The following is a 12,844-nucleotide window of genomic DNA, read 5'->3' as shown; positions in this document are numbered from 1 at the left end:
AATTAAATGAATACGGCTACAAACACTAAAAACCCAGATTCAAATGAAATGGATCTCAGTGGATGAATGATGAATCAGTGTTAAATATTTACAAGAAATTAAAAGGGAAAACAAGAGAAAGAACTAGAAAAGGAGGGGAAAAAAGTGGTAACAGGAAAACTCACGGAAAATCAATCTCTAGACGGTTCTTCCCATTTTCGAGAGCGTAAACAAGAGAATTTGCGGCATCTGTGACAAGAGCTTCGTAAGATTTTGGCTTATAGACTGCGACTCCGGCTTTGGGATCGAAATCTGGAGTTTCTTTGCTGCTACTTCGAACCACGTAGTTGCGGAAGCTCAAGAAAGATCTTCGCACAAAAGAAAACTGAAAAAGTGGAGAGCTGGTGATCACAGAGAACGAAGGACGAAGATGCAGGAGAGCAGGTTGAGACGTTCGAAACTGAGAAAACGGGGGCAAGAGAGGGCGCAGATGACATGACGAGAAGGCCATGGCTGTGGCCATCTCACTTCTGCGAGAGAGGAGAAACGATTAGTGGATAAAAGAGTGGGACTACGTCACCCGTCCTTACTTTGGATAACAGACATGTTACGACGGGTTCCGGATGTAGTAAGCATGTTAAAAGCGCCTTGCATCCACACTTCAAATGTTTTGTTCTTCCGTTATTATTTATTATTTTAATATTTGTGTTAAAAATAAAACCAAAAACCAAAAAGGAAAATCTGTCCCATTAATGCCTTGGTCTTTCCATCTCCAATTTATTTATTATTTTAATATTTGTGTCAAAAATAAAAACCTAAAAACTAAAAAGGAAAACCTGTCCCAATAATGGTCTTTCCATCTCCATCTCCAACCTTTTGCTGCTTAGGGTTCTTCCACACCTCTGGACCTTCAGCGCCATTGCAACTGGTTAGTTGGGGCAGTAGTTCTTCAAGCCCTCACCTGCAATTTCATCTCAAGAAATCCATTCATCCAATCTTTAGCCATCGTATTCCTCATTCGCAGGTTCTAAACTTCTCCCACCTCTACACCTTCAACAGTTGCAACTGGTTGGTTGGGGCAACAGTTCTTGAAGCCCTTACCTGCAATTTCATCTCAAGAAACCCATCCATCAAATCTCAGGTGACTATAGTCTATCATCGCTATACTTGCTTTATGGTTTCAATTTATCTCCCACTTTCATTTCTTTAGGAATTTGCATAAACAACATGGGATTTCAAATAAAACACAAATTCCTGATTTTTTGGAATGGTTTTGTTGGATTTTTGTGGGATTTGATCTCTGTAACCATAAGTTCAAATCATGATATATTGATTGGAAATGCAAATTATGTTACTGATCATTCGCAGTATGGATCGACCCTCCCCATCTTGTTGCAAAGGTACTGGTGGGAGATCATCTATGGCGTATGTTCTTTACCATTTTTTTTTCTTTTAATTGAAACATAGTGATTTAATCCCTTTTAATTTGATTGGAAGAGTCCTATAAAGATGGTTTGCTCTGTTTGATTACTATTAATGCATTTGGACTTGTTTAGACATTAGACTACAAGGGTAAGTGTCAAAAAGAATAAACATTCATTTACCTATCAAAAAAGAAACTTTCATTTTGGTCCATTTGCAATTTTGTTGTTTAAGTTGAAATATTTATTCAATTTGGAAGTGGCATTGTTGCAACTGTATTTGGAGCTATTGGGTTTCTTGGGCGTTATGTTGTTCAACAGCTTGGTAAGATTGGATTTAGCATACTTATTAACTAGTTTGGTATGGAATCATCTACAATGGTCCTCATCACTAATAAACCTTATTAGTTAAAAGTAACTAATACAAATCTTTGTTCTTTGTAACTTTTTCTATATACAGCATTTTTCCCTTGCAACTTCAATTTGTATTGTAGGATATAGGTGTACTTGGATTAGAATTGAGTTGGGATATCACTTGGTTAATCATTAAAAAGGGTTATGTTTGTTTCTTAGTTGTTGGTGCAGAACTAGTAGCTCTTGGACTATCTGGTTAAATGCTCAAATACAAACAACTTTAAAACATGTCCATAGATAGAACAAAACAATTTAAACAATTGATTGGGATGACTTGTGAGAATGATTAGCTTAGATTATGGTTTCTGCAACTTGTTTTTTTTAGAATCAACTTGTTTCTTTATGAACTTTATTTGCTACCAACAACATTAAGATGTTGGAAATTTGTCCTTGAAATTTTTTCTTGAATTTATTTTCTTCTCTTAACTCTTATAAGAACATATTACAAGAACATGCAACACAAGGCTAGTAAAAAATCTCCTCAATATGCTTTTCATTTTTGTGCTAATTGCATTCTATCTCATACCTAATTTTCATGTTTTTTTGCCTTTTGTATGAGGAGTAGAAGATGTAATTTTTTATTGATGCATCCTACACAATTTTCAAGACATGTCTTAATTAGCATATGCATCAAGTGGATAGACAAATTTATTGCTTGGAAGATGGTTGGATGCAAAAAGCAAAGTTTTGGAGTAGTTCGAAGCGCAAGTATCACAATAAGAGAACAGTAGTATGGAATGTTTTGAGAAGCAAGTTTCCCTCTTGGCGGATAGATTAAAATTAATAACATGTCAAATGCATTATACTTATTATAATATTGTTATTTTATTGACGATATGGCTAAAACAATAGACTTCAGCATGAGTATTATTAATTATGTAAAGATATGGCTAAGTTATATTTGAGACAACAAATTATCCGAAGTTTTTTTTCTTCTTGTTGTGTTCATATGAAATTTATGGTCGGGATTGGATTACCAAAAAAAATTATGAGATTGTATTACTAAATGTAATGGAAATTAGTAATTTGTCAATACCAAATGGGCAATTTGAACCCTAATTGCAACTCTTTTGACTCCTAAGTTGCATACTTTATGTCAATTTATTAGGCTATGTTTGATTTACTAGAAAATAAAAGACTGACATGTTAAAGTAGAGTTTTTTAAAATTTCCCTCAAATTTTGGTTCTTTCAAACTAAGCACAGCCTCAACCATAACTACTTGGAATGTAACAATCTTATTTTATATGGATATCTTATTTTAATATAAATATTAATAAATCATTGTCTCTTCGCAACTATGGTTAGATTTCCAATTAATATAAATATTAATAAATCATTGTCTCTTCGCAACTATGGTTAGATTTCCAATTAATATAAATATTAATAAATCATTCCATTGCGGGAATGATGAAATCTCGTATTACCCATCAAATAATGTGTAGTTTTTATTAATACTTTCTTTTATGAGAGTTAAGAACTACGGGTCCATTTGGATCATAATCATAATCGAAATCGAAATTGGTCTATTCCCCCACCTAAATTGAAATAAGCTAGTAGGGGATTCTTCTTCCCTAGGGAGGGGGGAATGGGGGAATGTCATTCCACCAAGAATTGGAGTCAAATTCCAATTCTACCCAACCAAACTAAACCTCTCAAATTAAGTGTTACCTTTTGGTGCAAAAACAAAGAAAAAATCCATAAATTTTGCATATATAGTAGCAAGAAAAAGCTTCCCCAAACACACTAAGCTCATTGAAAGGATATAAATTCCAAATTCCAAGCTTGAATTAGTATCGAATGAAAGGTCAATACTCAATTCATATCCCAACTAAACAGAAGAAAAAATCAATAAAAACATGCTAAGTAAAATATCCTTAAAAATAATTACTTCCTTGGTTACCCTGATATTATTAACCAAAGAAACTATAAAAAAATTACCAATAAAAGAAGCTATAAAATATGTGCTTAGCATGTATAGAAAGAAACTATATCAAAAATCATAGCCATGCTTCCAAAAGAGAATTGCAAGGCTTTTGTACAATTATATGCAATCAGATTTCATAGAAAAGAATTGTCTAAGTATCTCTTGTATTCCTTTATCTCTATGCCCTTCAATTCCTGCATTCAAATACAACAAAAAGATCTGATACTTAATAAAATTTAAATGACGTAGATAACTTAACTAGAGGAAACACCCTTTTCCACTTTTTACCTACACTAGATATCATGAATTGATACGAGTTTTCACCTAGGGTATCAGTCATTATTTTCCTCTACATCTTCTAAATTGCTGCAAGCCATTGTTTGTTGGGATACTCCAATCTCTAACGATCCCTACAAATTGTATATATCATTTAAAGTATGTTTAAGAATATATTCAATCTAAAAGCAGTAGCAGATATCTATGCTTATACGAAGACAATTAAACAAATAGTAAAACCATAGAAAATAAGAAAAACTATTATTGTATTTCTTTAAACATGTATATTAGCTACTTACAACAACTGAGACATACTAGGATCATTAGCAAAGGAGTTCACATGTCCATATGTGAATATGTTTTGTGGCTAGGACAAATACATAAAAATATAATAAACACTTCTAATTATAAAAATAGAATATGTTTAAGATATATAAACTATTCAAAATAATTACCTGAAGTAATAAAGGTACAATATGAGCATGACCATTCTCCAAACCAATCTTGAATATGAAAATCACATAAGAATAATTAAATCATCAAGAAAAAATAAGTTTGTATGAATCATGAGAGAGTTGATGAGTTGTAACTTATACGAATGTGATGTGAAACAATGTTTTGTTGATTTCTCATTGTGACATTTTCATTATTTTTCTCGAACCCTGATTCCTATATAATAGGAATTTTAATATAAAAATATTAATATATTATTTAAATAAATTTAATCAAAGATATACCTGTATTGATGAGAAAGGTTGATTAGATTGTTGTGTTCTTGTCCTTTTTGTCTTCTTTGGAGGCACATGTTTTGGGCTGCCTCCATCTCCATATTCCTAGATCAAAACAATTTAATAAATAATTGTCAGACATAAAAAATATTTTTAATTGATGAATTAAATAAAAAGATACCCATATAGGTTGTTGGGTAGAACTTTCTTTGGCAATATGATTCTTTTTCCACTTTGTTCTCTTTGCTATGGCTTTTTCTAAAGCATTTTTTGGCCTCTTAGAAGAACGCACATTCTTGTGTTTAATTCCTTTCACTATTGTTGAGGTCCCTTCTTCAACAAAATTGACATTTTTGCCAACAATATCCCCACATATTTTATCAACATGTAATGAAGGAGAGCTACTATTGTCATTAATTTCAGCTTCCATGTCCTCTAGTGAAATAGATGATTGGTCAAATGTTGTATGTTTCAAACATTCTGTCACTTCTTTTAAAAACTTTTCTATAGTCTCCATAACAATATTGTAAGCATTCTTAGAATGTGCAGCTCTATTTGCTATTTGGGAAAACAAACAATTCATTTCTTTCTAATACATTGCTCTTTTTATGTTTTGATCAACACATGTAATAGAGTCATGAGATGTTTCAACAATTATCACCTTTGCATCAATAGTCCATCTTTTTAGTATATAGCATGGGGGAATCATTTTAATGCATCTACAATCAAGTACTTTCAATGCATGCCCACATAAGATCCCCATATATTCAAATGTTTTACAACTACAATTGACCAAACCATCTACTGAGTCAAAAATGACCGTGTGCCGACGACTTTTTCCAGACACACTAACAATATACTTAGTTGATGTTCCACGTACAACATAATCTTCTTCAATACTACAATTGAGTTGTTGCATTACTTCATTGTAAAACAAGGAAAAAAATAGGGAGGAGTATATATAAGAGAAAATAATTCAATATATCCACCTTTGCAATCAAGGTTGGGATGTTTTGTGTTGCTGCAAATTCAGCTTTTAACTCTTCATATCGCCTATTAGCAACTACTCTCTCAAAATGTCGAAGGAGTCTTGATAAATCATGCTTAATTTTGACATATTTTTTAAGACAACTATTCATGCTCTCACTTCTCTGTGTGGTGCTCATACCAACAGAAAATGTTTGTCGCCCAAATACTAAAGCCCATTTATGCCTTTTATCATATAACTTTTGCAACCAATCATTCTCTTGGAGGTTATACCTCTTAATCATCTTTTCCCATGCATCTTCAAATTCATTTACATCCTCATAATCATAAACACAATTGCTAAAATCTTTAGAAAATGTCTTAAAATTTTCAAAAACACCACTAAGGTGTTTTGCAGCATTTTGAAACATATGCCAAACACATAATCGATGATTTATTTCTAGTAATACCAAATTGATTGCATTTGCCATAATTGCATCATCATCAGTTAGAATTGTCTTTGGTTGTTTTCCACTCATTGTTTTGATGAAAGTCTTAAATAGCCACTCAAATATTTCTACAGTTTCATCATACAACAATGCAACACCCAAAATTATTGATTGCATATAATCGTTCACCCCCACAAACATTGCAAATGGTCTATTTTCATTGTTTGTTCTATACGTTGTATCAAAACATATAACATCACCAAAATGACCATAGCCTACTATCATTTGACCATCTGCCCAAAACAAATTTGTGACTAATTCAGCTTGATCCAATTGTATTGCATATACAAAAGAAGGATCTTTTGATTGCATGTCTTGAAAGTATTGTAAAACACCACCTGCTTCTCCCTTCTCCATCTTCCTAGTCAGATATGAATGCAAATAATTCTTAAGATCCATAAAAGTGAATCCAACTTTTTCCCGTCCACCAGCCACCTTGGCCATTAGTTCCATTGTTGCTTTGGGAGCTATTCCTGAATCATCAGCTCTTTAAACATGGGCTGCTTGTATCTCTAAAATACTTCTTTGTGATCTTAGCATGTGTGTTTTTTTAGGGGTTGTAACAATATGATTATGATTCACATTAAAAGAAAACATATGATAGAAACCATATTCTCGATGGCGTATCTTCATTTCTACCACACACCCACATCTTGTTTCCGCTTGGGGTCGTTTGGCAATGAATCCAGGTTTATCTTGGATACGCTTCCCCTCTCTAGACCAACAAAATTTTCTAAATCTTGCTTTACCAATCCAAGAGCATAGAATTCTATTGGCTTTTCGAACATTAAATCCTACCTTTCCAGCATACCTATTACAAAATTCATATGCTTCTTCTGTTTTAAACACCATGTCAATCTTCAGGGTCCACTCTTTAGGAACAAGGGAACATTTTTCCTTGAACCTTTTCTTTATACTTTCATCAAATATCTGTTGGCCTTCAATTTCATGCACTTTAGCAATACTATATTTTCCCGTATTTAGCTCAGTAGGACTTGATAATTCATCTACTTTGGTTGCATCATTTGCCTCAATATCAGTAATGTCAATATCTTGACATTTTCCCCCACCTAAAAAAAAATTCTGCCTACACTTGGAGTGAGGACCAACCTCCATATTCCTTTTGACTATTCTATTAGACATGACAAAAATATTTTACCTACTTATTAAACACATAAAAATGGAAAAAAAGCATCAATTTAACAAAAAGAAGGTAAATTATAATAATAAGAAACAATATATAATATAGGCTACTATGGGATTGTTTTTTCTTGAACATTTTGTTTGAAAATTATAAATTCAAGTACATGGTTTAATAAGTTTGATATAAAGTAAAAATTGGTTTTATCTTTATGTCAAATATGTTGAGGTAGAGGTGTAAAACGGGTTGTGTCGGGCTGGCACGACACTAGGGGCATAAACGGATCGAATTTGAATCAGATTAGACAATATTGGAATTCGAATCCGATTAGAAAATCCGATATCCGAATTCGATTTGATATCTAACGGATATTGAAAATTAATATTTGAATTCAAATCCAATTAAATATTCAAATATTCGATTCAATTTGAATTCGATTAATTAATTATTTTAGATAATTAGTAAATATATAAAATAAATATTTTATTGATATAAAGTATATAAATATATAAATTATTTATATAACTTAATTATTATATATATTATATAAAATATAAAATATATAAGAATTAAATAGTAGGTCAAATTTGGATACTTATCGAATCAAATCAGGTCATATCCGAATTCGAATCCGATTAATTATTCGGTAAGAATAGGATATCCGAATTCAACTGATTAGATATTCAAATTATTCGAATTTGATTTTATTTGGGTCGGGCTGTGGGCTGGGCCGTGCCAGCATGCGGGTCGTAGAAGGCATGGCCCACTCGGTTGTGTTGTGCCGGCCTGACCTACGGACCTAAAACCCTAGGCCCAACACGGCACGGACCATCGTGCTGGGCCTGGCACAACCCACATGCCATCATGTCGTGTTGTGCCAAGCTGACCCAAACCCAACTTGATTTACATCTCTACGTTGAGGAAGAATGGCAAATTAGAGAATTCAGTCAGAGCATAAGAAATATTCTCTAAAATTATAACATGTAATACTTTATTATATATTAATTCTCCAAAATTAGAGCATTCGCCAAAAATAAATAGCTTTTAAGTAAAGTACTAGTTTTTCTAGAAATTGTTTATTTTATGATACTAGCATAAATGAATTTTAATGGCTACTGCATTTGTCTTGTCGTTTTTGTTTATTGAGAAAAACAAATTATTAAAGTTCTGACAAAAAAAATAGATAATTAATTTTGACAAAAAGACATTAATCAATTTTCTAGGAATATGCATAAACTATTCTGACAAACTCATAAGTTAATACAGGTGTTTCTACTTACAAATTTATGATAATCTTGTAGTTCTCTTGCCCTTTTGCACCTTAAAAAGCAATGCCCATAGCAGAAATTCAGAACCCGCGAATGAGGAATACGAATATAAGATGGCTAGAGATCGGATGAATGGGTTTCTTGGATGGATGGGTTTCATGAGATGAAATCATAGGTTAGGGCTTCAAGAACTACTGCCCCAACCAACCAGTTCCAATTGTTGAAGGTACAGAGGAGGGAGAAGTTCAAAACCCGCGAATGAGGAATACGATGGCTAGAGATTGGATGAATGGGTTTCTTGAGATGAAATCACAGGTGAGGGCTTGAAGAACTACTGCCCCAACTAACCAGTTGCAATGGCATTGAAGGTCCAAAGGTGTGGAAGAACCCTAAATGGCAGAAGGTTGGAGATGGAGAGACCGACGCATTAATGGGATAGGTTTTCCTTTTTTGTTTTTTATTTTTGACACAATTATTAAAATAATAAATAAATTGGAGATGGAGAGACCGATGCATTAATGGGACAGGTTTTCCTTTTTGGTTTTTGGTTTTTTATTTTTAACACAAATATTAAAATAATAAATAATAACTAACGGAAGAACAAAACGTTTGGAGTTTGGATGCAAGGTGCTTTAGCTGGGCCAAATGTTAGCACGCTATTAGATCCTTACTTAATGTGCTCACCTAGCATGCTTACTACTCAATAATGGCTGAAGTTCAGCAAGTTGCTGAACTGAAAGGCTTTGTTGCTTTACTTTACCTAAGGTTTCTCACAAATACTCACCAGAAGAGACCGGATCTACTCCTTACACACACAGGGCACCTCGCATCGACCTCATATGCACATGTGCCTGTGAGGTGCCCATGTGTGAGGAGTAGATCCCGTTCCCTCACGAGATACGAACATTTATTTGGAACCACTTTTTCATAAAAAATTGTGCTCAAAGCCATGCCTTGGAAATCGGGAAGGCATGGCTTGGAGAAACGCCTAATTTGGCATTTCCTGGAGCTGCTGCTCATTGTTGCCAACAGGGATGTGAGGTGGTAGTGGCGTGGCACTGGATAATGGGTACCAGTGCTGAAAACATTTCTTAGAGCATAGGTACCATTAGAAAAAGTTGTTGTTGCTCCAAGAAACATCCTACCTAGCAACAACAACTCCAAACAAAAAAAAAACATCGTTTTCTCAGAAAATGACACTTCCAACCTACACATTAGCAGCACCGTTTTCTAAGAAAACGGTAAAAAATGGTGTTGCATCTACATCATCAATGCCAAACATATGCAAAATCAGCCTTATTAACGATCACTTATTTTGGTGATTTCTTGATTTTTAATTGATTTCGGCTTTTTTTTAAGATTGCATGACATCCAATATGGCATTGAATAATAACTCTAATACAAAAAATAATTGGCCCTTTGAGAATTAATACTAAACATACTCAAAGCCACTTCTCAAATGATACAAGATAACAAAATTTTGCTAGTATTTGAAAAAAAAAAAACTAATTTCAAAAATCAATCAGTAAAGAAGAATCAACATGGATGCCAAACATTACCTTAGAATTAATAAGTGGGGTAACTGAAGTTTACTCTTAGGGGGCATTTGTTTTCCAATAAATGGGGGTAGGTAAGTTGATCGGACCCATATAAAAAAAAGGAATCCGTGTTCGTGTTTATATTAATGGATCTCATGGAAAAAACAATATCCCAACTCATTTACCTAGATAGGGGTGGATTTGAGCCGAGCCGAGCCAAATAGTACTAGGCTCAAGCTCGGCTCAAGACCGTTCTACAAGGCTCGAGATTGGTTCGAGTTAGAACCTTGAGCTCGAGCTCAGCTTGAGTAAAAAATTTATAAGCTCGGCTTGAGCTTGATTTTGAGAAAAAATATTTTATAAAAATTAAAAATTATATATAAAAATATCTTTTATTTGATATTAAAAATTAAGAATTATAATAATTAATAGTTATAATATTTTATTATATATTAATTTTTATAATTTTATTATATATATTATATATCAAATATATATATAGCCGGCTCGCGAGCCTCACGAGCCAAGCTCTGGTAGGCTCGAGCTCAACTCGTTTAATAATCGAGCCAATGAATTGGACTTGAGCTCTTTTGAAATCGAGCCAAACCGAGTTCGAGCAACTTGTAAAAAGCTCGGCTCGTTAGCACCCCTATACCTAGATAAATAATACCCTCATGAGACTTAGGTATATAACTTTCATGTCCATGCAAAAAATTGTTAAAGCATGATGAAACAACATTAACCCTTCAATAATGACTCTGTTACATTTATTTAACTATTTCTCAAGAAACACCTACCCAAATAAGTGTATTTATCTAGATTAGTAAGGGGTACATGCGTTGCACGTGGGCATGTGCATGGTAAAAACTTTTAAAGTTTATATTCGGCTATTGAAATTTGTAAAAATTCTTAAAGTTTGGAAATGTATACATTCAAAAAAAGTTTAAGCATATAAAAATAGGCTATTAAAGCCATAATTTATTAAACTTTTTGGTCAATTTTGAAGTTTTTATTTTAGTACATGTTCTTTTGATCTATATATATATATATATATATATATATATATTAAAACAAAGTGGTCAAAAAATTTTATCCTTTTTATGAATTTTTTATTTATTTTTATTCCATGCCATTTTTAAGATAACCAATGAGATGCACTTTCCCAATAACCTAAATAATCTATTCTCCTAAACTACCTCCCCACTATCCTCCATTTTCTCCAAAATTATCTTTAATTCATATTTATCTTCTAAATTATCTTTAATTCCTATTTATTTCCAAAATTATCTCTAATTTAGTATGGAGTTTATCTCCTAAATTATCTCTAACTCCTATTTATCCTCTCCCATACTTTTTATCTATATCTATCTAAAGAAAGTTTGGATTAAAAAATTTAAGAATTATATAATATTCTATGATAAATTTAAAATATTTATTAGAAAACAAAAAATAATTTTATGTTTTTACAAAATATATCACGAAATTATGTACTAACAATTTAAATTATGTTTTTTCGATTATCAATTTAAATGTTTTCAAATATTTAATAATATATAATAGCTTTAAATAAATAAAATTCAAAACAAAAAACAAAAAAGCTAAACATTTTATAGATTCAATAATAAATTTAAAAAATTTCTTCAAAGTATAAAAATAATTATAACATAATATTGAAATTAATAATAATTTAAATATTACAAAATTAATAAATGAAGTTATGTAATGATAGTATAAATTGTGATTTTATGGATAATTAAGTACAATAAATAACTAATATTTTAAATTTTAAATATTTTACATATTATTTAATTATTTATATAACAAAATATTTAACATAACTAGATTTTAAATAGTTAAAATAAAGAAAGTATGTAATAAATTTTAAAAAATTCTAAAAAGTAGTAAAATAATTATGACATAAAATTGAAATTAATAATAATTTAATAGTTTATATAATATTGTAAATAATTAATTTCACTTATATCAAGTAATAATTCGAGAAAAAAAAACTTTCAAAAAAATAATATTTATTAATAATAATTTTAAACTCTTAATCTGTATGTATTATATAATAATATACACTAAAATTAATATTTATTGTATTTTAGTAGTTATTTATTGTTTTGTTATTTTCAATGATTATGTATAATCATTTATCGCCATAAAATAATTATGGTGATAAATGTATTTTCAATGATTATTTATAAATTTATTTTGTTTTGTTATTTAACAGAAAACTTTCAATAATTATTGGAGATTGAATTACTATTATTAAAAATTTTAAATTTAATTTATTGTGTTTTTGTTATAAATTATTGATTAATATTTATTAGAGAATAAAATATTACTTGAGATTATACTATTTATTATCTAAGTTAATATACTTTTAGTACTTATTATATTTTTGTAATTTCTATAATTATTGTATTTTTCATTATCAATATATTTTTTAATAATTGTGTATTTTCATAATAAATTTTCAATATTTATTGGAGATTAAACTATTGTTATTTATCAGAGATGAAACTATTAATTTATCTAAAATTATGAGTGTTCATGAGTTGGTTTAGTTCAGTCGTAGGCTATTTGGCTAACCAAATTGACCTGGTCAGGTTAGGTAGTTGATCAGATGAAACTGATTAACCTTTTGTGAAAACCGACCCACTCAAGATGTATCAA

General features: G+C 31.1%; 1 protein-coding gene, 1 long non-coding RNA gene and 1 pseudogene across 3 annotated transcripts in view; 1 reads left to right on the top strand and 2 right to left on the bottom strand.

Annotated features, from left to right (window-relative positions):
• Positions 1-642, bottom strand: part of LPA3 (Low PSII Accumulation 3) — a 33,965-nt gene extending 33,323 nt beyond the window's left edge. The window contains exon 1 of the mRNA XM_088949378.1: positions 165-642. Coding sequence (XP_088805504.1) covers positions 165-502 — 338 coding nt within the window. The 5' untranslated portion in view covers positions 503-642. The remainder of the gene's footprint in view (positions 1-164) is intronic.
• A 159-nt stretch (positions 643-801) lies between these two features.
• On the top strand, positions 802-2,728 carry LOC148849537 (uncharacterized). Of its 2 annotated transcripts, XR_016100341.1 has the most exons (3): positions 802-1,120; positions 1,348-1,404; positions 2,380-2,728. It is a non-coding gene; the product is annotated as an uncharacterized LOC148849537 (long non-coding RNA). The 2 variants fall into 2 exon arrangements; XR_016100342.1 differs by lacking the exon at positions 1,348-1,404.
• A 1,343-nt stretch (positions 2,729-4,071) lies between these two features.
• Positions 4,072-7,334, bottom strand: LOC148849536 (protein FAR1-RELATED SEQUENCE 9-like; annotated as a pseudogene).
• Positions 7,335-12,844: the final 5,510 nt, after the last annotated feature.

Source organism: Nelumbo lutea, chromosome 6, assembly GCF_056320005.1.
Source record: "Nelumbo lutea isolate HS-2025 chromosome 6, American lotus-T2T, whole genome shotgun sequence".
Taxonomy (NCBI): Eukaryota; Viridiplantae; Streptophyta; class Magnoliopsida; order Proteales; family Nelumbonaceae; genus Nelumbo; species Nelumbo lutea.
Note: the sequence above shows the minus strand (reverse complement) of the source record. Positions and strands in the feature narration are given on the sequence as shown.